This window comes from Ochotona princeps, chromosome 14 (assembly GCF_030435755.1).
Source record: "Ochotona princeps isolate mOchPri1 chromosome 14, mOchPri1.hap1, whole genome shotgun sequence".
NCBI classification, from domain to species: domain Eukaryota; kingdom Metazoa; phylum Chordata; class Mammalia; order Lagomorpha; family Ochotonidae; genus Ochotona; species Ochotona princeps.
Genome location: NC_080845.1, coordinates 17,080,804 through 17,108,694, shown reverse-complemented (window position 1 = coordinate 17,108,694; position 27,891 = coordinate 17,080,804). Strand labels below are relative to the sequence as shown.

The following is a 27,891-nucleotide window of genomic DNA, read 5'->3' as shown; positions in this document are numbered from 1 at the left end:
ACTCAAGGCCTGGACCTTTCTGCTTTTGGCTGAGTTTTCTGCTCAATTCTGTGTCAGAGTTACAGGTTGGAGAGCGGTGGGCATCTTCCAGGCCCAGATGGCTAGGACTGGCTTCTCAGAAGTCTGGGCTCAGCCTGGTACAGGGACTTCTGGTGGGAAAAAACCCTAAAACAGCTCAGTTATAGCTTAGCACTTGGGGAAGCAGGACATATGTGCATATTCTATTTTTCTTCAAAATAAACATATATCACTTTTTATGGATAGCACTATCTTTTTAATCCAAATATTCAAATTTAAACAATCTTGATGCAAATCCTTTGGGACAAGTAGGCTCACACAGATGTTTCTCACTGAGTCACATATGCAATTAAATTTTTCTTTTTTATCATGGTAAACTTAGTCCAACTGCTTGGATCTGAATGTCATCACTACCAGTTAGTAACGGTGACCTTGGCAAACCATTTCTGTAAAAATGAGACTTTACCTCGCCTACTCCTCAGCCCAACCCTGCGGGGTGCACACACTCACTCCTTCTCTGAGTCTCCCAAGGGAGCAGCTAGCTGAGAGGGACTGAACCCAGACAGCCTGCGCTAACCTTGAGGGACTGGTCGGAGCAGCCTCTTAAAAAGGGCTGCTGTGAAAATGCCTGCAAGCGCTTAGCCAAAGTTTGACTTTTAATAAGTTAAGTGCTTAATAAAGTTTCCTGCGGTTACAGTATTTGATGTTTTGTGTTTGTTATAAAACAAAGAAGAGGGCCATGGGGTTTAACTCATTAAACAGTCGAAGAGACTGATGAAGCTGACAGGATCACGGCCGGCTCCAGGCGGGGTGCGGGGCTGGGTGCGGGCCAGTGAGGTGCTAGGGCGCGCTCGGGCGCACCCGGCGGGGCCCAGGGGCGGGGTCAAGGAAGCCCCGCCCAGTAGCCACCTGTGACAGGTGGAGCGAGCAGCGCCCGGCTCTCAGCCATGTCCGCGCAGGGTGCGGGGCTGCCGCTGGAGCCGGAGCCCGGGCCAGGACAGGGGTCGGAACCAGGATCCGGGCCCGGGTCTGAGCCTGGACCACTCTGCCCCGAGCACAGGCAGCCTCTGAGCTGGTTCTGCAGCTCCGAGCGGCGGCCGGTGTGCGCTGCCTGCGCGGGGTTGGGCGGCCGCTGCCAGGGGCACCGCATCCGTCCAGCCGAGGAGCGCGCCGAGGAGCTGCGGGTGAGCGGGCGCGGGTGCGGGTGCGGGAAGAAAGACTAGGGACTAGGAACCGAGGGGCGCACCAGGCAGCGTGGGGAGGGGTGACTGGCAGGGACATTGGGAAGCTGGCGCTGGCTTCTCAGTGGCCTTGGCCGGAGAACTAGACGGTTGAGGGTGTGGCCTATGGAGTTAGGCCGACCCTGAGTTCGAATCCCTCTCCCTTCTAGCTTCCTCGCAAGGAACGTGACTCATTGGTTTCAGTGTTTGGGGATATTAATAATAGCAGCACTTATCTTGTTAGACTCGTACGATAATGGGCAAAATGCGGTTTAACCCGTAGTGGTCCAGTGGATTCCTGATGTGGCTCCGGGTGTGGGAGCTGAACCTGGCCTGGGGCAGTAACCAGTTGAGCTGCTCCAGGTCCCCACTGCCAGAAGTGCCCTAGCCGCTGCCCCAACCGGACCCTCCTCACTCCTCAACCCCGCCCCCCAGGCTTCCAGGCAAGGTGATCTTTTCCATCTTTTTTGCTTTCGTCTTTGGCCTTGACCATGCTCCAGGCTGGACCGTGGAGGGCGAGCAGAATCCAGATCAGCCTGGTGCTTTCTCTTGCAGTGCCTCTCCCCTCCCCCGGATTTCCTTGGCATTTGATGAAAAGGGCTTCTTTTTATCAACCACACCCCAGAGTTGAATCCTGTTGTGTGCCTGGGGGCCCCTCGCCCCAAGGGGAACTGGAGGAATTCAGACAGGACTGCAGTAAACACCACCTTAGATGGGGTGCTGGAGCCAGGAGGGACCTAAAGCTCCAGCTTGGTCCTACCTGTCATTAGTACTATCAATAACAGTCATTATAAACACCAGCATGGGTAGGGTGGTGTAATCAGCTTGCATAAGTGGCAGAAACTTGGCAAATCCCAAAGCCTTTGAACTAGATCTTGTCTGTGTCATTTTATGGACCAGGAAACCGAGGCTCAGGATGAGGGACAGGCAGTGACCCCGCCAGGATTCCTAGTGTTCAGGGGCCAGGATTCCTAGTGTTCAGGGGCAGCGCAGGTGGCAGAGTTGTTGCCTGGGCAAGGGAAAGCTGCCTCTTTGCTTTGGTGGTTGGAGGGAGTAGGGGATGGAGTTGGGATTGGGAGTTTCCTGAGCGCTGCTGGGGAGCTAGGTCTGGGCGGTGCAGGGTGTCAGTCCTGATGATTGTTCTGGAATGTATTCCCAGGAGCCTGCCTTAAGCCCCCACTGAGGCCCAAAGCATGTTATCTCCTGGGCTGGAAGGGAGCTGAGGAGTACCCCTCTCTGGTTTACACTAGATCATATCTTCTGCATTCTTCTTCCTTGTCCCTCCAGCCAAAAAAGATAGTTCACCCCAGGGCAAGAGCTTTATGGAACCAGACCAAAACAGCACCAGTTCCACTGCTTAGCTAACCTCTGGATGCTTGTGGTATGGTCTTACAGAGAGTGGTCTCAGCTCGATCTCTCAGGGTTGTTTTTAAAGATTATTTATTTTTACTGCAAAGTCAGATTTACAAAGAGGAGGAGAGAGAGAGAGGAAGATCTGCTCGCGGGTTCACTCCCCAAGTGACCACAATGGCCAGTGCTGAGCTGATCCGAAGCTAGGAGCCAGGAGCCTCCTCTGGGTCTCCCATGTGAGCACAGGGTTCCAAGGCTTTGGGTCCTCCTCCACTGCTTTCCCAGGCCACAAGCAGGGAACTGGATGGGAAACAGAGCTGCCGGGATCAGAACCGGCAGCCATCTGGGATCCTGGTGCTTGCAAGGCGAGGACTTTAGCCACTAGGCTAGCATGCCAGGCCCTTGGTCTCTCAGTTATATGGTGTGTGCTGATTCCAGCTTCCATTCAACTCTGACTTTGTGCTTGAACCTGTGATGTAGAAGACGAAGGGGAAGGGGAGTGTTTAGGGGGATTTCCTGGAAGAGGTAGCTGAGATGCCTTTCGGCAGATGGAACTGAGGCAGATCTCTCAGGGGCAATTGTGGTGGGGCTGCTGCTCGGAAGGACCCCAGCTGTGCCCAGGAGACTTGGAGTGGGAAAGCAGGGGCCTTGTCATACTCCCAGAGAAGTCACTTCTGCTTGGGCCTCAGCCTTCCCATTGCTGAAACTTCTGTGTGATTGTGAGTGATGCCAGCTGCTCTGGAAGCTGTGAACTGCTGAACGTCTTAGGGCCATGGTGGTGACTGCTCATTCATTCAACAAATGTTTATTCAGGGCCTTCTGTGTGCAGGAGCACTCTTCTAGGCAGTAAGCCACAGTGAACGAATCAAAGTCACAGTGTCCTGTCTGGTGGGGAGACAGAGACACAAATAATGAACAAACATAATAGGTAGTTAGAAGTTAGAAGTTCCAGGGAGGAAAAATAAAGTGAATAAAAGATCAAGGGCTGAGGAAGGCTAGGAAAAGCCTCTCAGAAGGGGAGGACATCTGATTACAGTGAAGGGGTCACACACACACACACACACACACACACAGAGAGACAGAAGGCACAGCAGGTGCAAAGCCTGGGTCAGGAAAAGTCTGGTGTATTTAAGAAACAGGAACAATGGGCCCGGCGACGTGGCCTAGCAGCGAAAGTCCTCGCCTTGAATGCGCCTGGATCCCATATAGGCGCAGTTCATGTCCTGGCTACTCCACTTCCCATCCAGCTCCCTGCTTGTGGTCTGGGAAAGCAGTTGAGGACGGCCCAAAGCCTTGTGACCCTGCACACGCATGGGAGACCCTGAGGAGGCTCCTGGCTCCTGGTTTCGGATCGGCGCAGCGCTAGCCGTTGCGGCTCACTTGGGGAGTGAATCATCAGACGGAAGATCTTCCTCTCTGTCTCTCCTCCTCTCTGTATATCTGACTTTGCAATAAAAAGAAATAAATATTACAAAAAGAAATAAATATTACAAAAAAAAAAGAACAGAAAGAAGGTCAGTATGGAGAGACATTGTATAAGCAGACAGAGTCAACATCAGGTGGGACCCTGTTGCCTTGAGTAAAAATCTGATCTCCCTCTGAGTGTGTTGGGAGCCAGTGTAGGGTGGGGGGGCGCGGTGGTGGTGTCCGAGAGAGAGAGAGAGAAACTTTGGAGATAGAACTGATAGGTCTTGCTGACCGGTGAGGTTAGAGAGACTCTGACGTTTGGCACTAGGTAACAGGTTGATGATTGATGGTGTTGTGTCATGAACTGGGAGAATTGTTTGGAAGGTTCTTCTGCTCCTGTGTGGGTGTGGAGAGTTAGGGAGCTGGAGATAAGGGAAGGTTGGAAGTGTATGCAAGGAAGTAGTTACATTGATGGGCCCTGGAAATCTTGGGATGAGGAAGGAAGTGAGAGGGCCTGGCATGATGGCTCAGTGGCTAAATCCTCACCTTGCATGTGCTGGGATCCCACATGGGAGACCCAGAAGAAACTCCTGGCTCCTGGCTTCAGATTGGCTCAGTTCTGGCCATTGCAGCTCCCTGGGGAGTAAACCAGAGATGGAAGATCTTTGTCTCTCCTTCTCTGTGTAAATCTTCCCTTCCAAAAAAAGAAAAAAGAAATCTTAAAAAAAAAAAGAAAGGAAAGAAGGAAGGAAGTGAGGGCACAAAGGGGGGGATGCTGGCCAGCTCAGTGTTGGTGACGCCAGCTGAGCTGAAGCATGATTGCAGTGGGAATCCTAGGGACATTGAGCTGCAAGGGCATGCAGTTCTTGACATGAAGAGTTGGGGGGTAGGTTTGTTTTTGAGAGTGGTGAGCTCTGGGATGTGGCTCTGGGAGTGGGCGACTCGGATGGGGTAAAAGGAAAGAAGCATTGGATTGGAGGGGATGGCACATTCACATGGATCAAGATGCCATGCGTGTTATTTGTGTTGCAGAACAAGATTGTGGACCAGTGCGAGAGGCTGCAGTTACAGAGTGCCAGCATAACCAAGTATGTGGCCGAGGTCCTGCCGGGGAAGAACCAGAGAGCAGTGGTAATTCCTCTCCCCTCTCCTCTCCTTTGATTCTCCTCCCTTGATATGATCCCAGCCTCGGGAGCTGAAACAAATCAGGCTCCCTTCTCAACCTCATAGCCTTCTTGGGCTACCAGCAAGCCTGGTGTCCAGGAAGGACGGTTTCCCATATCGCCAAGTATCCATGTTCCCTCCTGGGCTTCTTCCTAGTATCACACCGGGTACAAAAAGATTCTTCCAGGAAATGGCTTTCTTGGGTAGTTTGGATTAAGAAGCATAGCAGACTTCTGGCACCATCTGATTATTTTGTGCTTTATGGCAAGTCCCCGCAGTAAGTGGCAGTAACAGTCCTGTTTACAGATGGAAAAATGGGTCTTGGGGAGATGAGTTGAGTCCCCTCGGCCTCCTGGCAAAGTCAATTCTATGACCTGGAGCTTCTGGCTCCCAGGACAGTGCTCCCTTGCTGCGTCCCACTCTGATCTTTATTCCATGGACTCATTACCACTGCTTTGTCCTCGTTTAGGAAAAAAATTATTTATTTTTATTCGAAAGGCAGATTTACAGAGACAAGAGAGACAGAAATCTGATGATTCACTCCCCAAGTGGCCACAATGGATGGAGCTGAGCTGATCTAAAGCCAGAATCCAGGAGCTTCTTCTACGTGTCCCACATGAGTACAGGGTCTCAAGGCTTTAGGCCATCCTCGACTAGTTTCCCAGGCCACAAGCAGGGAGCTGGATGGGAGGGAGAGCGGCTGGGATATGAACCAGCACCCATGTTGGATCCTGGTGCATGCAAGACAAGGACTTTAACCACTAGGCTAGCGCACCAGGCCCATCAGCTACCTTTTTTTAAAACAAGGCCTTCTAGAGCACCTATCATGAGCTGGGCACTGTTGTCCAAAAACATGAAGATTCTTGTTTTTTTCATTGTATTCTTGTAATTTTATCAGGGAAGACAGATCATTTATTTTATTTATTTAAGATTAATTTAAGATGTATTTATTTTAAATAAATAAAACGTATGCAGTGTCAGAGGGGAGAGTGATACCTACTGGGGGATAGGATAAAACAGGAAGGGCAATTGGACATGTTGAACACTGGGGTTGCAGTTACATGCCTGTAATCAGGAATGACCTCATCAATGTTGATTTCTGCACAGAGAGCTAGGAGATGAGAGAATGGACCACCCATGTAGGGGAAGAATGTTCCAGAAAGAGAAAATGGCAAGCGTAGGAGCCCTAAGGCAGGAGTGGAACTGGCATGTTGGAGGAGTAGCCAGGAGGCCTGTGAGGTAGACACAGACAGCTGAGAAGACAGTAAGAGAGCAGAGAGCTGGGTTGTGGACTCATTGGCCACAAAGGATCTGGCCTTTTCTTTGGGGTTTGAAGGAAAGCTGCTGGAAATGTCTAAACAGAGTGAGATGCTATGGTGACAATTGCCACAGGCTTCACAGGTGAAGGCAGACAAGCCAGCTAGGAAGCCACTTATAAGAATCCCAGTGGGAGATGAGCATGGTTTAGACCCAAGTGAGTTCATCAGCCATTGACTTCCCTATTCACTCCTTTTCTTCTTCTTCTTCTTCTTCTTCTTCTCCCCCTCCCCCTCCTCCTCCTCTCCTGCCCCTCCCCTCCTACCCGTGCTCCCACCCCCTTCCCCCTCCTCCTCCCCCTCCTCCTCCCCCCTCTCCTCCTTCCCCTCCCCCTCTCCTCCTTCCCCTCCCCCTCTCCTTCCCCCTCCCCCTTCTCATCCTCCTTTGTGACTAAGCTCCACGAGATACGGCCTGGGATCTAGATCTCAGATGTTTTTAAACCTACACCATATGTGGGGAAGCCTTAGGACTGGGATGTTCAAGAATGGCTTAAGTTCTGTAACTTCCCTAACTGTACCCATGGTAGACATTGCTAATCGATTTCAGAACACCTTCCCACTGATTGCAAATCCTCCTGACGTTAGCTGTGGCTTTAGCAGGCCTCAGCTTTTAATTTTATCCCTTGTCAGAGCATGGCCAGTGCTGCGAGGGAACTGGTTATCCAGCGATTGAGTCTGGTGAGGAGTCTGTGCGAGAGCGAGGAGCAGCGATTGCTGGAACAGGTGCATGGTGAAGAGGAGCGAGCCCACCAGAGCATCCTGACGCAGCGAGTTCACTGGACCGAGGCTCTGCAGAAGCTTGACTCGATCCGCACCAGCCTGGTGGGCATGCTTACTCATCTGGACGACCTCCAGCTGATCGTAAGTCAGACACGGGTGAGGGCTGGCCCAGCTGGCCAGCCTCCATAAAAGTTTGAAAATGTTGATGCGTTTGTGATAGGAGGAAGAAGCAAAGAAGCATTTGAAGCTTTTTTTTTTTTTTTTTGACACAGTGACAAAAATTCTCTATTTGCCCGAACTTCAGTTGAACCTTCTCTTGAGACCAAACCATCTGTGCACTTCCTTGCCAAATCTAATTTTAGCAGATTCCTCTGCTAAATTCTCTATCCAGAACCCCTAGCGTCAGGATCTAATCTCCCTCCTTATCTCAGCTTCCTCATCCTCTGCCAAGCCCCAGGACATGGCTGAGCTCCTCAGTCTGTCTTCAACAAGATTCCTGCTGGGTCACTTTAGCAGAGTCTCCTTTCCCCTGATGTTTCCTCTGAGTAGTTTTCATCGGGTATTTCCTTTTGTACATTCTGTTTTCATATTTGAGCCCAAATCCCTATAGTGCAAGGCCCTGTCCCAGTGGTTCTTGTACCTGTCCTGATGGTGTTCAACAAAATGTCCTTACCATGCTTTCATAGCTATCAAGCAATTTCTTCTGTAACACAGTGCAGGGAAGTAAGAGATCTGTGATCTTCCGGGGATCCAATGACAGTATTCTTGCAACAGCGAGCACATGCATGTCTCATATCTTAAGCCTTCCAGATGTAGAGAGTGGGGCATAGGGAGATCTTCTTGGATGAAGTCATGTGGAAACTGATACCAAACAGAGAAGAACAGCTGTGGACAAGGAAGTGGGGAGGCGGAAAGAGTTCAGGAGGAGGCAGAGGAGCATACCCAGGGCTGCTGGCGATGTCTCCAGGGTGACAACATAGAGCTCCTCCTTAATCCTGCCAGCCAGCAATGCCCAGTACATAGCCTTCCAGGGTCTTGCAAATGGGCAGGTATGTCCAGTTTTGATTGAACGATAAAGTGCCAAGCAGAGGCACAAGAGCATGGAATAATCAAGCTATCCCACTGTGTTTTCAAGTCAGGCTATTTCCATGCCTAGATTGTACATCCATTTCATCATCCAGCTTTGGCGTACAGAGTGCATTCTGTCCCCAACACTGGGATGGTCCCAGTGGGAGACAGAAAGAGCCTCCACCATTCGGGAGCTGGCAGACTTTGGGGTGGGGAAACTTTAGGCACACCGGGGTTAACTCTGAAGTGGGGTTAACAGGAACCCTGGAGGCCAGGACTTATTCTGAATATATTACAGGTGTATGTGTGTGTGTAAAGAAAGAGCCACAAGCTCTAAGCTGACACTTAAAGAAGAGACGTTTTCACTCTAGATCTGTGTCCACATGGAGCCCTCGACACTTTATAAATCTTGCCTATCTGCTGGGGTTCTGATGTTAAAACTGACTTTATTTTCTTTTCTTCCAGGCAAAGGAGCAGGACATTTTTGAGAGGTGAGTACAGTCCCCTCTTGAAAAGCGACTTGCTTGGGCAGTCACAGGGCCCCTTGGCCTCCACCCAGTTTACCCAGGCCTCGCTGCTTCTGGGAGGAATCTCAGGGCATGCAGCTGTGTGGCTCATCTGAGCCCAGTCCAGTGAATGGGGCCTTCCTGGCTTGGAGAACTGTGTCAGACCTGCGTGAAGGTTAGGGGAAATAAATATTCACAGAGGCTCGCCACAGGCTTTCTGAAACATCATCCTATTCAAAGATGTAGTTACCTTGTCTGAGGGATTTCTTACTCCCAACTATAGGTGAGAATGTTGAATATTGAGGCTCAAAGAGGGGACTTGTGTAAGCCGTGATCCACCTGACAAGTGTCCCAGTACTATCTCCTAAACATCACATCCTGCTGACTGATGGAATCCTCTTTGAACTTAAGTCTCTATGACTAAATTTTTTTATTAGAAATTTATTTTGGGGCTTGGTATGATGGCTCAGTAGCTAAGTTCTTACCTTGCAAACGTTGGGATCCCAAATGGATGCCGGTTCGTGTCTCGGCTGCTGCTCTTCCCATCTAGCTCCCTGCTAGTGACCTGGGAAAGCAGTAGAGAACGGCCCAAAGTCTTAGGACCCTGTATCCGTGTGGGAGACCTGGAAGAAGCTCCTGGCTTCAGATTGGCTCAGCTCTGGCCATTACAACCATTTGGGGAGTAAACCAGCAGATGGAACATCTTCCTCTCCTTCTCTCCTTCTCTCTGTAAATCTGATCTATCTTTCCAATAAAAATAAATAAATCTTTTTAAATATTTTCATTTTATTTAGATGGCAGACAGTTTTTTGTTTGTTTGTTTGTTTGTTTGTTGTCAGCTGGCTCACTCCTCCAGATGTCTGCAACAGCTAGAGTCAGGCCATGTTGAAGCCAGGAACTCAGTTTGGGTCTCTCATGTAGCTAGCAGGGTCTTAACTACTTGAGCCATCACTTGTTGCCTCCCAGGGTACACATTAGCAGGAAGCTCAATCAGAAGCTAGGACTTGAACCCCAGGCACAGAGATATGGAATACAGGTACTCCAAGTGATTACTGGCCAAAATTTCCACTTTAATTATTTAATATAAACGAATTTCACCAGTTTCTACTTGGGTTCTGAAAGGCTGAGAACAAGGGCCTAAGGAAATGGCCAAGAGGGAGCGATTTCCCAGGAGAAGGAGTTAGCTTCTCAAACCTTCTGTGAGAGATTTCAGATCTGTACTCAGGGAACATGATTCATTCTTCTTATTTATTTATTTTATGTAGTATTTATATCTCAATAACAATACATGTGCATGGGAAAGTATAAAATTATTTTTAATGAGAAATGAGTCTCTTTCCCTCATCTATAAAGCTATTTTATAGATGACTGGTTTTAATAAACATGTATTTTGTGGACTTTCCTATCTATCATTCATGGGAGGGTGTGTAGAATTTTGTCTCTAAAAATATTTTCAAAAGGCGGGCATTGTGACACAGTGACTAAATAGCCACTTGGGAAGCCCTCATCGCATGTGGAGTGGCTGTTGGAGAGTCCCAGCTCCTCCACTTCCAATTGAGCTTCATGCTAAGACATCCCGGGAGGTGGCAGATGACAGCTCAGGTGTTTGGGTCCCTGCTGCCCACATGAGAGACCAGATGGAATTTCAAGGTCCTGGTTGCAGCCTGGTCTAGTCCCAGTCCCTCCATTACCAGCATTTAGCGAGTGAATCAGCACATGGAAGATCTGTGCGTGTGTGTGTGAGATTCTGCTTTTCAAATAAACAAAATTTTTTAAACACAGATGAGGTAGTTTTACACCTGTTGGTCTGCAGATTTGTACGCTTTCTTGGACATTTTTCCTTGTTACATTTTGGTTTCCCTCACCTGCCAAGGGTTTGTGAACTGGTCCACAGTGTGGGTGTATCCACACCGATTTCATTGTCCACTCCAAAGATCAGATTAGCTCGCTCCCGATTCCTTCCACGGAGATCCTTCCCTGTTTCTGCACACCTGCGCTTGGCCTCTTGGCTTCATCATCTTCCTCTAGCACAGTCCATCTTGAATATCAAGCTGAGCTGATTGTTTTTTTTTAAAGCTGCTCTTTAACTTTTTAATTTTAAAGTATTTCAAATATATCGAAAAATTCCAATGAGAATGTAAGGAGCTTTAATTTGAAATAGCAGCTGTTGATATTATCTCACAATCCCTTTGGTGTATATTGTCTTGCTAGTGTGTATGTACCCTCTCTCTCTAGTACATATAAGACAAGACCTTATTTTTTCTGGCAATTTGAAGATAATTTGCAGAAAGCAGGAAATAATATCTATAAATACTTTAGCTTGTATCTTCTAAGAGCAAAGACCTGCTCTGATGTCAAAGGAGCATATAATTCATGAAAAAAATTTTAAAAGACTTATTTATTTTTATTGGAAAGTCAGATTTACAGAGAGAAGGGGAGACAGAGAGAAAGATCTTCCGTCTGCTGGTTCACTTCCCAAGTGGCTGCAACAGCTGGAGCTGAGCTGATCTGAAGCCAGGAGCCAGGAGCTTATTCCGGGTCTCCCTCACATGTTCAGGGTCCTAAGGCTTTGGGCCATTCTCTACTCCTTTCCCAGGTGGCTATAAGCTCATGATTGGATTCAAGATAGATATTTTTGGTAAGAATTCCTCGTAAGTGATATTTCCTGTTTACCCTATGTGGGGGCCCTGGAGGTCCAGGGTATCACTCTAGGCCCTCATGGATGTTAATTTTGATTACACAAATAAGGTAGTGGTTACCAGATTTCTTCATTATCAAGTTATAGTTCCCTTCTGACAAGGAATGAACAATTTGTGAGCAGATACTTGTGGGCGTATATCCTGTTCTCCTTTAAACTTTCACCCAATAGTTAGTTTAGACATCCATTCATAATTCCTACCTGACTTATTCATTTGTTTATTTGCTTGCTTGTCCATTCATTTATGTGATGTTAACACAGACTTGCAAGTGCTTATGTTATTCAGTGCATTATGAACTATCACTGCTGTTTTTTGTCCACACTACCCAAGATTTGGCCATCCCCCTTCCAGCTGGATCATTTTCTTTTTGGCAGCTTCCCCATCATGCTTTGGGCATTTGTGTGTTCTCTGGCACAAGAAGATATTTCATGCCCCATTTATTCTTTTACTGCCCCATCCCTGGAATCAGCTGTTTCTTTGGAGGTCTTGGTTCCTCTTATGGAGAATGATGTTTGGGCACCAAGACCTAGATATTGTAAGTGGTCATTGCTACCGATGCGCCTTGCTTTCAGACTTTTTTGGTGGACAGCAATCCATACTAGGAAGGGTGTCTGTGTGTGTAACCTGCTTATACACAAGCTTGCATCACAACTTTAAAATTCCCATCGAACACCAGAGAGCCTTCCTTTTGCTTTCTCCATTCAATACTTGGCATCTTTCTTCTTTTACAGTGATAACCCTGGCTACCACTAAGCATTACTACATCATTCATTTGCTCCATCCAAAAATTGTTACAGTGTTGTCTGAGAACTGCCAAGTCCTTTACCAGTCTCAACAAAACCATGAGTAGAGTTCAAGTCTATAGTTCTTTGTGCCCGTGGTTGTGTTCAGAAGTTGTCAAACCCCTTCTGGCTGGAAGCTCACTTGTCAACCTGAGAAATGCCTTTGTTGGCTCTGGTGTTGTGTCCACATCCCCAGCGGGGCTCAGCTCTGGCCTCCAAAACATCCTGCTGCAGACGGGAGCATCCTGATCCCAGCCGGGCCCTGCTATTTGCAAGCCCCACCTCACTCCACTCCTCTCCTTCCGAGTCCAGTTTCCTCTTCTGCAGCCTGGGGTAGTCAGGTCAGCTGGTTCTTGGAGAGTCTGGTGTCTGCACTGAGTCTTGGATGTGCCCTGGATGAACACTTGGCACTGCTGCCAGTAGCTCCTCTTTCCTTCTGACCTTTTGGCTGGGGCCTCACAGGCCTCTCTGCTTGGAGAAGATGCTAACAGACTCTGTCCTGTCCTAATCATAAAGTGCCTTTTGTTCCCGGGCCTGCTCCTGGCTTTGTTCACCTCATTCTGCCCTCCCAAGCTGGAAGAGTTGGTGTCAGTCTTGCAAAGAACTTGCATGTATCAGGGGACATGCCCCACCTACCCTGTGCCCTCCCATTCATTTGCCAGCAGTCATGAGATTGGGAGAGTGTATTGAACTACTGCCTGTCCTCAAAGCTGCTTTTGGGCTTAGAAATGGGAAGAAAGTTCTTTTCCAGTTCCCATGTCAGTGGGCTGACATAGTTCTATGATGAAGTGGACATGTGGCATAGTAGTTAGGACATCACATGGGCTGTCTGCATCTCCTGACAGACTGCCTAACCTTAAGTCCTGGCCTCACTTCCCATTATGACTTCCTACTAATGCACACCTTGGGAAGCAGTGGTGGTGGCTCAAGTATCAGAGTTGCCTCTACCCACCTGGGAGATCCAGATTGAACTTCTGGTTCCTGGATGTGGCCTGGTCCAGATCCCGCTGGGATAGACATTGGGGAGTGAACCAGCGGATGGAAGATATCTCTTTGTCTCTGTCTCTGCCTTTCAAATACAATGGGGAAGAAAACATAAGTAAAATCCTGCATCTACCAGAGTGGTACCAGATTGCCCGCCACATGGGATGCTGGGGAGTGGAGTGTGTGAGCTCAGAGGGAAGGCGGGCATCTCTTGTGTGCACCCCCTACCAGCCTGGATTCCAGTGAAGCAGACAGGTGCCTTACAGGGTGAGGTATGAACTTGATGCCAGTGTTGAAGCTGGAAGCTACATCTTTGTGGGGGAAGCAGCTTACCAGTGCCCCTCAATTGGTTTGTAGAGGAGCTGGGACCAGGCACTGAGCCTCTGGGCACTCTCCGTGCCAGTCTTAACACTTTACCTACCTGCTGAGAAATAGCTCACCTCCTTGCAAAAACTATTGCTGCAAGAATGCTTGCCTTGGTGTGGTCAGAAGGTGAAGCAACTCCTCTACTCCTGAAATGTGGAGATGGGGCCTCGAGGGTCATCCACAAAGGGCCCAGCAGCTGTCACTCCAGCCACAAATCAGTCTTGGCACTCTGCTTCCCCAAGCCCTGCTCCTTTTCTCAAAGCACAGTAGGGACTGGGCTTTGTGGCACAGGCACCTGAGAACACAGGATGCCTACAAGGACAGCACTGCCCTGGCCAGCAGTCAGGCTCTGGGCCTGCTGTTCTATATTGAATTGCAGCTAAAATCTGCTATCACCTGGGAGGTGGCAGTGATCCATCAGAAGAGATTCCAACAAGATACTCAGCTGAAAGGGGGGGGGCTGGAATCAGGTCCTGCCTACATGTTAAAACAGAATAAACCTAGCCTGGAGCCCAGGCATCATCCATTCCTTTCCTTCATGTGAAATGAAACCACAAAGGGATATAAAGTGAGTATTTGCCACAAAGATTTTTTTTTTTATTCTGCTTATTTATTTGAAAGGGAAGGTGGGTAAAAGGAGAGAGAAAAGTTTCGATCTGAAGGTTCACTCTCCAAATGACCACAACAGCCAAGTCTGGGTTGGGTTGTAGGAAACCAGGAGGCAGCAACGCCACTGGGGTCTCCCACGTGGGGGCATCTCCTAATGCTTTCCTAAGTGCTCTACAGGAAGCCGGATGGAAAGTAGAATAACTGGGATTCATGTGGCATTCTTGCTGGTGTTGCAAGCAGCTTAACCTGTTGTACCCAACATTACCTCCTCTCTCTTTTTTTGCTCTTTTGCTGTTTTAAATTTAATTTTTAAGAATATATAATATATTTTGGCTGGTGCAGTGGCTCAACAGACTAATCTTGCACCTGCAAGCACCAGCATCCCCAATGAGTGCCGGTTCATATCCTGGCTGCTGCTCTTTTGATCTAGCTCCCTGCGTGTGGCCTGGGAAAGCAGTGGAGGATGGGCCAGATCCTGGGGCCCTTACAACCACGTGGAAGACCAGAAGGGAGCTCCGGCTTCCTGGATTAGTCCAGTTCTGGCCATTGTAACCATTTGGGGAGTGAACCAGTGGATGGAAGATCTTTCTGTCTCTCCTCCTCTCTGTATATCTGACTTTCCAGTAAAAATAGAAATAAAAAATTATTTAACAGTTTAAAAATATATCTGGATCATGAAAACAAATTATATATACATAGATCTACCTATCCATCCATCCATCTAGCTATATAGTTGGTTTTTTTTTTTTTTCCTTGAAAGGGAGATTTACAGAGAGAAGGAAAGGCAGAGAGAGAAAGATCTTCTATCCACTGGTTCACTCCCCAAGTGGCCACAATGGCCAGAGCTTAGCTGATCTGACACCAGTGTGCAGGGTCCCAAAGCTTTGGGCCATCCTCCACTGCTTTCCCACACCACAAGCAGGGAGCTGGATGGGAAGAGGAGCAGCCAGGAGACAAACCAGTGCTCATATGGATCCCGGAACTTTCAAGGCCACTAGGCTACTGGACTGGGCCCTGATCCAGATGTATTTCTAGAACCTTCCTGACTCGGGTTTTTCTCCTGCCTTAGGTCCGAAGAAGCAGAAGGTATTTTGGATCCCCAGGAGTCGGAGAAGTTAAACTTTAACGAGAAGTGCACCCAGAGCCCTCTGCTGACACAACTCTGGGCCACAGCCGTTCTAGGATCGCTGTCAGGTTAGCCAAGCTCCAGTAGGAGTGAGTGGGCTCCTCTCTGTCTGCCTGGGGTTTGCTGCTGGAATACAGGCAGGCAGGTGAGTGGGCCACGGCTCTGCCCGGACAGGCTAGGAAGCTGGCCTAAGTTCTTCACCTCTCAGAGCCAGCTTGTTCTGTCAGTCACACCTGCTGCCCATCCTGCCTTACTGGGACAGCCCTGGATTGTTTCTGGGAAATCTTAAGTTTCTCTTTCCAGAATGAAGCTGCCCAGAGTCTCCTTTCTTGTTTATTTAGCAAACATTGACTGGGGCCGGCCGATTGTGGGCCTGGTTCTGTGCAGCACGTGGGGGCTACCAAGGGGACCATGCCTGGTCTCCTGTGTCCAGGAATTCCCACTTGGAACAATTCCAAGAAAGGTGGGGCTAATAAGTGGATTCTCTTTTTCTCCGTTTTAACCTTTCCCCTGCCTGGTCTTAAAGTCGTGCTGCAAGCTTGAGCTTGTTTACACCAGATTCCTGTGTCAGATGGTGCCTGCCAGTTCTCCACTTGGTTTATGTTTGGCCAGTGCCTATCGCATGCTTCCCAGCCTCCAGGGACTCCTCTGTCCCCAGGAGTAGTCTGGAGGGTCCAGATAAGACCAGCTAGAAAGCAGTATGACCAGTGCTAGATGTAGCAACAAAACGGGCCTTCATTCAGACCCTGCCACTAATCGTGGGCAACTCACCTCTCTATGGGCGTTATTTCTTAAAACATCAGAGTTTCCAGGTGAGGCCAGTAAGTTTATAGAACACTTATGCTATGCTAGGCACATCCCACGTGCCGTTTTGTTTAGTTTTCAAGACCACACTGCCCTAAGTCCTATTTTGGTCCCCATTTCACAGACAAGGAGACTGAGGCTCAGAGAAAGCTATTGCTTTGCCTGAGGTTGACACCGTGTCAGCGATTGATATCCTGGCTGGGCAATGTCAGGACTGAGCGGAGGGCCCTGGGAAACTCTGAGAATTCCTTCTGGCAGGCACAGAGGACATACGGATTGATGAGAGGACTGTCAGCCCCTTCCTGCAACTGTCAGATGACCGAAGGACCCTGACCTTCAGCACCAAGAAGTCCAAGGCCTGTGCAGATGGCCCAGAGCGCTTTGACCATTGGCCCAATGCCCTGGCTGCCACCTCCTTCCAGGCCGGTCTGCACGCCTGGGTGGTGAACGTGCAGAGCAGCTGTGCCTATAAGGTGGGCGTGGCCTCGGGCCAGCTGCCCCGCAAGGGTTCTGGCAGTGACTGCCGCCTGGGCTACAACACCTTCTCCTGGGTCTTCTCCCGGTATGACCGGGACTTCCGCTTCTCCCACAACGGGCAGCATGAGCCTCTGGAGCTGCTGCGGGGCCCGGCCCGGCTGGGCGTGCTGCTGGACCTGCAGGCACACCAGCTCCTCTTCTACGAGCCGGCATCAGGAGCAGTACTCTACACCCACCGCGCTGCCTTCCCCGCACCCCTCTTCCCTGTCTTCGCGGTGGCCGACCAGAACATTTCCCTTGTGCACTGACCTCTGATCACAGAGAGGCCGGCTCCTCATCGCCACACCTTTTCAGGGCACCTTTCGTTCCCTAAGGGTGCATGTATGTGTGTGTGGGGGGGAGGAGCAGGGTGTGTAGCAAAGGGATAAAGGTCGTGCCCACTGGTTAGCTCTGGGAGGGGCAAGGAAGTGGCAGAACTGGGTACGATGCTTAAGTGCTGGGAACCTGGAGGGGAATCTGCTACTTCCTGGGCCTCAGTCTTCCAAATTCAGTATGAGCCTGTCCCCTGCCCCCAGGGTGTCTTGTCAACAACTTGATCTCTGGCATCCAGCAAGGTGCCTGATAAGTAGAGTGCACAGTAAAAATGTAGTGAGTGAATGGGTAGATTGGTGGGTGGGTGGATGGATGGATGGGTGGAGGGCTGGCTGGGTAGGTGCACAGCAACTGGCTGTACATGCTGGGCCCAGGGAAAGCACCGCCTTGAGCCGCTGCCCCAGATCAGCACACAGAAGAGGTTGTCCAGCAGAAGCCTGAGGCTTTTTCAGTGCAGTTCAGTGCTTCTCGCTGTTTGCATGACATGCTCTAGCTCACAAGAACAATTTGAAAGGGGCTGTTCCTGGACACAGGGGGCTGGTTTGGTAGATCATGTCCTCTGCATGCCCACCCAGCAGCATGTGTCCCTGACCTGGCAGTTGAGCTTCAGCCTGGGGCCCCAGGGATAATGGGGACCTGTTTCCCCCAGTAGCAGCTGAGTGGAGACCTCAGGCAAGCACTGCGAGCCAGACAGTTACAGATTGGCCTTAGGAATTATAGGCGTGATTTAAAGGTTTTTTAAAAATGCACCCTGGAATAGTGGTCTTCCAACTTTTATCCAGGAACTTTGTTCCAAAGCAACATCACCTACAGCGTCAGGTTCCTGGGTTCAAGAGGGTGAGGGCCAGAGCCCTCCCCATTTTTGAAGGGTGAGTAGGGGAGACTCACAGCAATTTGAAAGCCTCCATGTGGGGTTGGTGTTGTGGTATGGCAGGTGAAGCACAGTTTGTGACACCCGCATCCCTTATCAGAATGCAAGTCCCTGCTGCTCTGCTTCCAGACTTCCTGCTTAGGGACCTGGGAAGGCAGCAGATAATGACCCAGCTATGTGGGTCTCTGCTACCCAGCTGAGACACTCAGATGTCATTGCTAGCCCACACCTGGGTGTTGTGGCCATCTGGGGAATGAACCAGCAAAAAGATGTCTCCAAATCTTCTCTCTGTCATTATGTCTCTCAAATAAACAAATTGAAAAGAAACAAAGAAAACGAAAACCATTATTTAATTTGGAGAGGTCACAAAGTAAAGCTGGCAGGGTCAGTGGTTACTGACTGAGTGCCCAGATGGGGACAATCATTATTGTGCCTCCATCACTTGTGGCCCTGCAGTAACACAGACCCAGAGGGGCCAAGGATAAAGATCTTGAGAGATAAAAACCGAAAACAATCCTGATTTGCATCTGCACAGTCATTTCTTTGAAATACTGGACAAATAGCCATAGTCCATAGCACTTGGGAGAGCTTGGCACTGTGGTTACAGGATGGATGCTCGCATCCCATGTTGAAGTGCCTGGGATTTCATTCCTGGCTCCATCCCTAACCCCTGCTTCTTGCCAGTGTATATCCTGGGAAGCAATAGGGACTCATCCTGCCACTAACATGGAAGACCAGGATTGTGTGCTAGGCTCCTGGCTTTGACCTGGCCTAGCCTCAGCTGTTGTGCGCATGCAGGTAGTGAGCTAGTGCATGGAGGATAATTCTGACTCTCCGCTTCCCAAATAAACAGTGAAAATAAAGAGTGCCTATTAACAGCCACTTTGGCTGAAGTGACCTTGGAGGCCCTGGCAGCCGAGACCACACAACTTATGACCAGTGTCCTCACTGCATGACACTCCGAAATTACTATATCACTGGGCTGGGTGTCAAGCAGACAGACCAACAGGGGTTTGGTCAAGTCTGAATGTACATTCCCTGCCTTTGCCTGGGCAGCCACAGCCCAGCAGTTAGGATCAAAGTCTAGTTCTTTTAATTGGCTACCTGAAGACCTCCATGCCACACACCTCTCCAATTCACCAGCCAGCCCCTCCCACACCTCTAGTGACCTTTGGTCTATAGTTCAGGGGCCTACCATAGAGGTGTCCTCCGTCACCCCTCTGCCCATCTCAGCATCCCACCCCTGTGCTCATCCCTAGATCAGGGTCCACACCAGGTTCTTTCCTGGCTGCTGGCCCCAGAATATACACAGTGTGTGCCTGTATTGCTTTTATCCCATGATATCCCCTGTGCCTGGCACTGGGCAACGTACACATGTCTAACAGACGCTACGTGGGTGTGTGAAGGGGGGGGTGCAGGCCGTTGCTGGTGCCTGTCCAGTGGAGAGTTTGCCCAGATGCACACAGGGGGACATGACAACCAGCTCATCTAGGATAGCAGAGGACACGGAGTACCTCCGCAGAGGTTGGAAAGCAGAACAGGTTGGACCACTCTCCTGGCCAAGCTTTGTAACACGTTCCTGGGTCTGTGGATGCACTAAGGTAGACTTGATCAGCCAACAGACCTTGGAAGGATTCTTCAGTCCTTGTGCAGTGAAGCCAAGGACATCTCAGATCTATCAAAACTACTCAAGTAATACTCTCAGAACACTTCCCCACATCAGGGTCTTTAAGGTGTTGTCAAATGACTGTCTTCAGTCCCTGGGTGCTGATGCAATCTGACTGCAAGGAGTGATCCCTTCCCCTTCCCTACTGCAGACACAGGAGAAAAAAAATGGAAACATTTGTCCATACCTTGATCCACCCTAACCAGAGAACACATGGGCATGCATCCCTCTCAAATATGTACATAATATTAAACTAAATAAATAATTTAAAAGGAAGAGAGGAAAATAAATGTAATTGCAAAAATCTAACCTGTGCCTTTAATCTCTTTGCTCTCCCTACCTGACATTGCTGCCATCCACCCTAGGCTCCAGTCCTCCTCCTATGACTTGGTGTCTTTCCTTGTCCGAGGATTTCCTGTCTCAGGTCACAGGGAGCTTTGTGGGAAACCTGCGGTCAGGTCAGTGGGCTTTGGAGGTCTGAAACCTGGCTCACTCATTTGCAAAGTGGGGGCATCACACCTTTACCCCTTAGTAGCTTGGAGGGTTACATAACGCATATACTGGGCTTAAGGGCAGGCCCAGTCCACCAGTGTTGGGGTGCTATTACCTCAGATCTCCTGCTCAAGACTGTGGTGCTGTGGACAGGGTCCCTACATAGTCCAGCTTCAGCAACTTGAGTTTTTTTTAAAGATTTATTTGTTTTTATTAGAAAGATATACAGAGAGGAGGAGATAGAGAGGAAGCTCTTCCATCCAATGATTCACTCCCCAAGTGACCACAGAGGCCAGAGCTGAGCCAATCTGAAGCCAGGATCCTCTTCCGGGTTTCCCATGCAGGTACAGAGTCCCAAGGCTTTGGGCCATCCTCTACTGCTTTCCCAGGCCACAAGCAGGGAGCTGGATGGGAAATGGGGCGACTGAGATTAGAACCAGCACCCATATGGGATCCCAGCACGTTCATGGTGAGAACTTCAGCCACTAGGCTACCACACTGGGTCCCAACCTGAGTTTTTTTTTTAAAGATTTATTTATTTTTATCACAAAGTCAGATATATAGAGAGGAGAGAGAGAGAGGAAGATCTTCCATCCGATGATTCACTCCCCAAGTGGCTGCAACAGCCGGTGCTGCGCCGATCCGAAGCCAGGATCCAGGAACTTCTTCCAGGTCTCCCATGGGGGTGCAGGGTCCCAAGGCTTTGCGCCGTCCTCCACTGCTTTCCCAGGCCACAGGGAGCTGGATGGGAAGTAGAGCTGCCAGGATCAGAACCAGCGCCAATATGGGATCCCGGCACGTTCAAGGCGAGGACTTTATCCACTAGGCCACGGCGCCGGGCCCCCAACCTGAGTTTTCAAGGAGCCCTGACCTCAAGCATCCAGGGGGATGGTGTCTCAAGGGGCTGAATGAGAGCATTTCTTAGGATTTCTCCTTCAGCTCCAACAGTGTGGGTTTTTGGGAGGAGTTTAAATCATCCCTGATCAAAGGACCCTCCTTGTGGCTAAAACCAAATTGGACAATTCCTTGCTCCAAAGCTAGCTGGGCCCTTTGTGGATCTTGTGAGAGGTGAAGGAGACACATGGTGAAAGAGAAACGCAGGTGTGAGAATAAGCAAACAGAATCAAAGGGTAAGTAGTGGGCACTGACTGTTTATAGTCAGACTAGACTGTGCAGGCTGCAGGGAGAGGAGCAGAGGGCACAAGTGTTGAAGAAAGAGGAGCTCCTGGTCTTCAAGGGCCTTGCACCCCTGCCCTCGCCAGACTTACAGCCCTGGAGTTGATCCCTCCAGGCGGTCAAGGGCAGGCAGGAGATAGGCCAGGGAGGGCAGAATGTGTTCTTCAGGGATAGAAGCCTTGACCGTGGGGTCCAGGGGCTCTGGGCCAAGCACCAGGAAGCTGTGCATGCCCATCGCCCGAGCCCCCTGGTAGTCACAGCGGTAATTGTCCCCAACGTGGGCTGCCACTGCCGGCTCCACATGAGCAAGTCGTAAGGCCTCCTGGAAAATCCGAGGGTGTGGCTTGGGCTGGCCAGCAGCCTCAGAGGTCAGCACAAAGTCAAAATGTTCCCTCAGGCCCATCCCTATCAGAATGTCCTCTAGCCGCCGGTCAAAGTTGGAGACCACCGCCAGCTGCAGACCCCGCTTGCGGCAGCCCCGCAGGGCAGTCTCAGCCCCCTCCAACAGCTGCCAGTTGCTAGGGCTGGTATAGTCCTCATACATCTGCTCCGCAATGGTGGTCACGGCCTGGGCATCCCGGACACCTGCCAGATGAAAGGTCTGCATGACCACATCCAGCCACCACTGGTGGGAAGTGAGGCCCTGGCTCAGGCCGTAGTTGGGGAAGCTCTGGCTCTGGGCCCTATATGCCTGCCCGAAGGCTTGTCCCAATGCTGCAGCGTCCACCTTCAGCCCATGGGCTCGGGCCTTAGCAGCATAATCCTCTCCCACGGGACGGCGGAGCCTGAGCAATGTGTCTTTCACATCCCATGTCAGCAGCCGGATTTGCAGCCGGTGTGCCATGGTGAAGGCCAAGTCCGTGGCACAGAGGCCAGCTGAACTACACTGGGGCACTTCGCTGCCACTCGGGAAGGTCTTCACAGCACAGGGTCCTGAGTGAGAGACAGCAAGTGAGGCCGTCATGCTGGCACCCTGATGCCAGGGAGATGAGGTCCATGACGGTGCTACTCACTGTGTGACCCCAAAAAGGTCTCTCTCTGAATCCCCATCTTTGGGTAAGAGGAGCAAAAGGGTACCAGCCCCCCAAACACTGGGCTAAGGGAGCTGACACTTGACACATACATCCATGTACTGTTTGTGAGCGCCACTAGGAGCCAGATGCTGAGGAACTGGACAGATTTCCAACCTCATGGCATCCACAGGCATGAAAGAACACGAGCAGGGTCAGAAAAGGGGCATAAAGGATTACCTCACCACCTGCAATGCTGGCATCCCATATAGGCACCGGTTTCAGTTATACCTGCTTCACTTTTTTTTTTTAAGATTTATTTATCTTTATTGGAAAGGCAGATATACAGAGAAGAGATATAAAGAGAAGGATCTTTTGTCCACTGATTCACTTCCTACGTGGCCACAACAGCCAGAGATGAGCTGATCTGAAGCTAGGAGCCAGGAGTCTCTTCTGGGTCTCCCATGCAGGTGCAGGGTCCCATGGCTTTGGGCTATCCTCTACTGCTTTTCCAGGCCACAAGCAGGGAGCTGAGTGGGAAGCAGGGCTGCAGGACACAAACTGGCGCCCACATGGGACCCTGGCATGTGCAAGGCGAGGAATTCAGCTGCTAGGTTACTGCACCGGGTCCCTGCTTCACTTTCAATCCAGTTCCCATCCTGTGGCTTGGGAAGGCAGCAAGGAGGCCCCAAATGCTTGGACCCCTGAACGCACATAAAAGACCCTGATGAAGCTCCGAGCCTCAGATCAACTCAGCTCCGGCCACTGTGCCATTTGAGGAGTGGACCAGTGAACTGTGGCGCTCTCTCTCTCTCTCTCCGTCCCTCCTTCCCTTCTAAAACTCTGCCTTTCAAAATAACAGTAATAATAATAATAATAATGATGGTGATGATGAAATGTGAGATATAGCTATCAGACAAAGCAAAATGCAAATTCTTAATTAAGTCAGAATGTACCGCAAGGATGTGAACCAAGAGACCCCATCCAGTCTTGGTTGCGAGAGATCTTCCCAAGCAAGTGAAGGTTTCAATGGAGATCTAAAGAATGACTATGCGGGAGGCAGAAGTGGTGAGTGGAAACGGCAAGTGCCAAGGCCCTGAGGCAGGACAGAACCTGCTGTCTTGAGTAGGCGGGGACCAGCTCAGACAGGGCTTTGTGGGTCAAGGTAAAGATACAATAACTACAACTGCTGTGGCTGTTACTAGCCATCTTGGGGGACCACCACTGGCCAGCTGGTCAACATTCTGACTGTGAAAGAGGGAAGGCTGAGCCAGGCAAAGACACAGACCTGCTGACTGTCACAACTGAGTCTCATCAGTGAAGCCAGGGCTAAAATCCAGACGTCCCCCAGACTCCCTGGCCAGGACTCCCTTCCACTGTACCATGCCCAATTTAAAAAAAAAAAAAAAAAAGTAGATAGGTAAGTAGTTACACAGACACGGGTCTGGCATAATGGCTCAATTGGCTAATCCTCCCCTTGCAAGTGCCAGGATCCCATATGGGCACTGGTTCATGTCCCAGCTGCTCCACTTCCCATCCAGCTCCCTGCTTGTGGCCTGGGAAAGCAGTGGAGGATGGCCCAAAGCCTTGGGATCCTGCATCCATGTAGGAGACCAGAAGAAGCCCCTGGTTCCTGGCTCAGCTCCGGCCATTGCAGCCACTTGGAAGTGAACCAGCAGACTAAAGATCTGTCTCTCCTCTGTAAATCTGCCTTTTCAATAAACATAAACAAATCTTTGGGAAAAAATCTGACTTCTCGCTGTCTCTAATGTCCATCCTCTTTGAGTCCTCCTGCTCAGGAAGAGCTCCAATTAAAAGATTTCTGACACGAGGCACAAGAAACAGCTTTCCAGCCTTTGGTCCCAGGACTGGATGTGGCTTCTTTTGCCACCAGGCTGTCCAGCTGAGTCCAAGGGGCAAGGGTTCAGAATGCAGGCAGCCTGCTGCGAGAGAGGGACGTGGCAGGTGAATTTGGCCATGTCAGGGAGATGAGTTTACTGGGAGACATGACCAAAGATCCAGGTGGTCAGACGCGGGGTGCGGGGAAAGAGGTGGGAGAGGGAGAAGAGGAAAAGTGGCCCAAATCATTCAGGGTGCCAAGGAGGCGGACAAAACCAGGACAAAGGGCTTCAATTCCTAACCCAGACGCTTTCCTCTTCGGGCAGCCGGGGTGGGAACCTCTGGGCTGCAGGCCTGAACGGTTCACCCTCCCTGCTCACCTCCTGGGCTCGGTGGAGGCCAGGTTGCCCGGAATTAACGCGGACTCTGGGCAGCGGCCATATGCATGAAGTGTGACCTGAGGCCGCAGGGTCCCAAGGACCGTGGAAGCGGGGTGGGGACTGGCTCCAGGGTGACCTGTGGCAGCGCACCCCTGCGGCGCGGCACGGGTCCTGGGGCCCAAGACTCACCTCACCTGGCCGGCAGAGAACGGGTGCAGGAAAGGCAGCTCGTTCCACGCTCGCGCCGGCCTTTTGCTGGGCGGGGTCACGTGGGCCGCGCGAGGCCCCGCCCAGCCCCGCCCCTTCCCGGCTCCTGTCCCCCTCCTCGCGACCCTCACACTTTGTCGTCTTCCTTTAATTGGTCCTTTCATTACCCGCACAAGGTCCACCTCCTACCCTCTTCACACCCTGCTTTTTGGCCCCGAGCCTCTTTCCCCCCCATCTCTTGGGTCACCATCCTCGTGTGCCCCCTCCGTCCTCCCTCCCAGCCCCCTCGATCTGCCTGCATCCTGACGCCCCTGGGAGGAAGCCGGACTGATTGAGGCGTGTGGGGTATTTGTGTCCAAGCCTGGCTTGCAGATGCTGGGTGAACTTGAGCAAGGCGCTGCCTCGCTCTGGTCTCAGAGTCCCAGACGGGTAGGAAGTCATTGCTTGTAATGGAAGACCTCAGCCAAGACATGTTACTAATGGTGGAATCCTCTGCAGTTACCAAGATGCAGGATTAATTTATTTTTTTGAGAGAGTTGGATTTTGTTTGCACAAGTAATACATACTAGTCTCAAAACACTTTGAAAGTAAGAAAGACCCTTTCACAGACTGGTGGGTGTTGGGGAGAGAACAGATGTGAAAGATAAGGCAGCAGGTGCAGGTCAGCCCCAGCGCGGTTGCTGAGTGGGACAAAGGCCATGCGGGTGGGCAGGGCGGTTGGGAGGAAAGCAACAGCAGGGTCACAGAGACAGAGAGAGCTTACACTGGCTCACAACCCAAATGGGTGCCACTCAACTGGGACCCAGGAGCCCCATCCGGATCTCCCACTCAGGTGGCTGAGTTCCAAGAACTTAGGACATTTTCTGCAGCTTTCCAAGATGCATTAGCAGGGAACTGAAGCGGGCAGGACTGGAACTTGGCTCCTATGAGTGCAGGTGTCATGGGTGGTGGCTTAACCCACTGTGCCACACCATACAGGAGCGCACACACACACACACACACACACACATATAATTCTATTTCTCCAGTCTATTTTTCTATCCTTTGGAAAAACCAAACCTCTTTGTGTCTCCCAAGGCTGGATGGATTTCCTCAAGACCATCTCATCCTGGCTCCTTCAGGGCTGTAGGAAAACACTGTGGTGTTGAACCATAACGACAACCTGGCTGTGGGGACACACCTGCCAAACAGAGTTGTGTCACAGGCCTGCTCCTCAGAAGTGGGGACTGGGCAGGTGCTGGGAGGCCAGAGAAGGCCATCTATATACTATCTTTTTCAACTTACCTAAAGCCCAACCCCTTAGGCCCTGGGCCTGGATCTGTCACCTGATCGTCAGTGAAGCCTCTGTTCAATTATTGTCCTCTCTGGGCCTCGCTCTCCCAATCTACAGAATGGAGAGACTGGACAGAGTCAGTTCCAACTTAAGTTCAGGTGAGCTTTTAATGGAAACTCTAAGGTAGATTATATCAGCCAATGGACCTTGGAAGGACTTCCTCATCCTTGCAGCAATGAGATCAACATTATTTCAGAACTATGGAAACCACTTGAGCAGAACCCTTGGCGCATGCTCCACATCAGGGACCCTGGGATGACATTAGGTAGCTATTCCCCATCCTTGGGTACTGACGCCGCTAGGCTGCTGGGTGTGGTTTTTCGTGTTTCCCCTTCTCTCTCCCCTTCCCCAGATAACAGGAAGAAAAAGAAACTTGGAGGGCCCGGCGGCGTGGCCTAGCGGCTAAAGTCCTCGCCTTGAACGCCCCGAGATCCCATATGGGCGCCGGTTCTAATCCCGGCTGCTCCACTTCCCATCCAGCTCCCTGCTTGTGGCCTGGGAAAGCAGTCGAGGATGGCCCACAGCATTGGGACACTGCACCCGCGTGGGAGACCCGGAAGAGGTTCCTGGTTCCCGGCTTCGGATCGGCACAGCACCGGCCTGTTGCGGCTCACTTGGGGAGTGAATCATCGGACGGAAGATCTTCCTCTCTGTATATCTGACTTTGTAATAAAAATAAGCCTTTAAAAAAAAAAAAGAAACTTGGAAATAATGGTTCACCAATTCTCCCTTAATCCTCGACCCTTCCCACCCTAATCAGTGGTCCACATGAGCATGCATCCTTTTCAACTATGTAAACATCATTAAAAATAAAATAAAAGCAGAATTAGAAAAATTTTCATCTGTTGATTCACTCCCCAAAACGACCACAACTGGCCAAGACAAAGCCAGGAGCCCCATTTTAGTTTCTCATGGGTGGCAGGGTCACCCAGTTTCTCATGGGTGGCATTGGGTCATCTCTTTCTACGTCCCATGCTTGTTAGCAATGGAGAGCTGGTGCTCATAGGAGATGCTGACATCATGTGGAGGTTTAACTGGATCAACCACAATGCTAACCTTTCATTTTTTCGTTAACTTTGTGATTTTAATTTGAATTTCACCACTAATGAAAACACCTTTTCATGTATGTTGCCAAGATTTATACAACTATTCATGACTGTATCTTTGCTATACATAGCATGAATGGAAATACATATAGTATAAAGTCAAAGTCCCCCTAAGATAGCTCCTCATGCCTATTCCATTGTAATCCCTTCTCCAGTTTGCAGCACTGGGTTTGGGATAAGGAACTTGAGTTCCAGCCTTGGTCTGTCACTGGCTTGATGGGTGGTTTCAGCCAAGTCCCCTCTCGGTCTCCAATGACTCCTTGCTTTGATATTCTGATGACAGCCTCTGTGATGCCAAGGAACTCTGTGTGGTGGTGATGAGATGGTCACTCACCTTACCAGCCATCCTGTCCGTCATCCTTAGCAAACGAACTCAAGTTTTAGCTAAGTACATGGGCACCCCATTTCCCAACTTCCCATACACAAGAGGTGTGATCATGTTAAAAATGATGTAACTCCTCTGAACCTTTTTACCGTAATTAACTATGTAAAGATTGTCAAAAATACAATTAAAAAAATGATGTAACTTGGATTGTGCTTATATAAAATAGGCTGTGCCACTCCAACCACATGTGTCCTCTTCCTGCTGCCTGAGCAGAGATCTGCTGGTAGGAAATAGAAGCCACGACCTTGGATCATGAGACAGAAGACACGATATGTTGAGAATAGAACCACAGGGTTGAAGCTGACACACCCTCCATTCTATGACACACACACACATACACACACACCCTATGTGGCTAACCTATCAGCCCTGACCACTTAGAAGTAAATTTGTACATCAAGCTACTGTTGCTTTAGCTTGTTTGAACCTGAAGCCCAA

General features: G+C 50.2%; 2 protein-coding genes across 4 annotated transcripts; one reads left to right on the top strand and one right to left on the bottom strand.

Annotated features, from left to right (window-relative positions):
- Positions 1-578: 578 nt before the first annotated feature.
- Positions 579-19,262, top strand: BSPRY (B-box and SPRY domain containing). Its single transcript, XM_058672595.1, has 6 exons — positions 579-1,202; positions 5,028-5,126; positions 7,106-7,336; positions 8,729-8,754; positions 15,279-15,403; positions 16,398-19,262. Exons 1-6 carry the CDS (start codon positions 966-968, stop codon positions 16,922-16,924), a joined length of 1,245 nt encoding a protein of 414 aa, XP_058528578.1. The 5' UTR covers positions 579-965; the 3' UTR covers positions 16,925-19,262.
- A 1,706-nt stretch (positions 19,263-20,968) lies between these two features.
- HDHD3 (haloacid dehalogenase like hydrolase domain containing 3) lies at positions 20,969-24,701 on the bottom strand. Of its 3 annotated transcripts, none has more exons than XM_058672428.1 (2): positions 24,612-24,701; positions 20,969-22,126 (listed from the first exon to the last, which is right to left on the bottom strand). In XM_058672428.1, exon 2 carries the CDS (start codon positions 22,035-22,037, stop codon positions 21,282-21,284), a length of 756 nt encoding a protein of 251 aa, XP_058528411.1. In that variant the 5' UTR covers positions 22,038-22,126; positions 24,612-24,701; the 3' UTR covers positions 20,969-21,281. The 3 variants fall into 3 exon arrangements, with proteins under 3 accessions (XP_058528411.1, XP_004594993.2, XP_058528412.1); XM_004594936.2 differs by having other exon boundaries at positions 24,423-24,647; XM_058672429.1 differs by having other exon boundaries at positions 24,617-24,640.
- Positions 24,702-27,891: the final 3,190 nt, after the last annotated feature.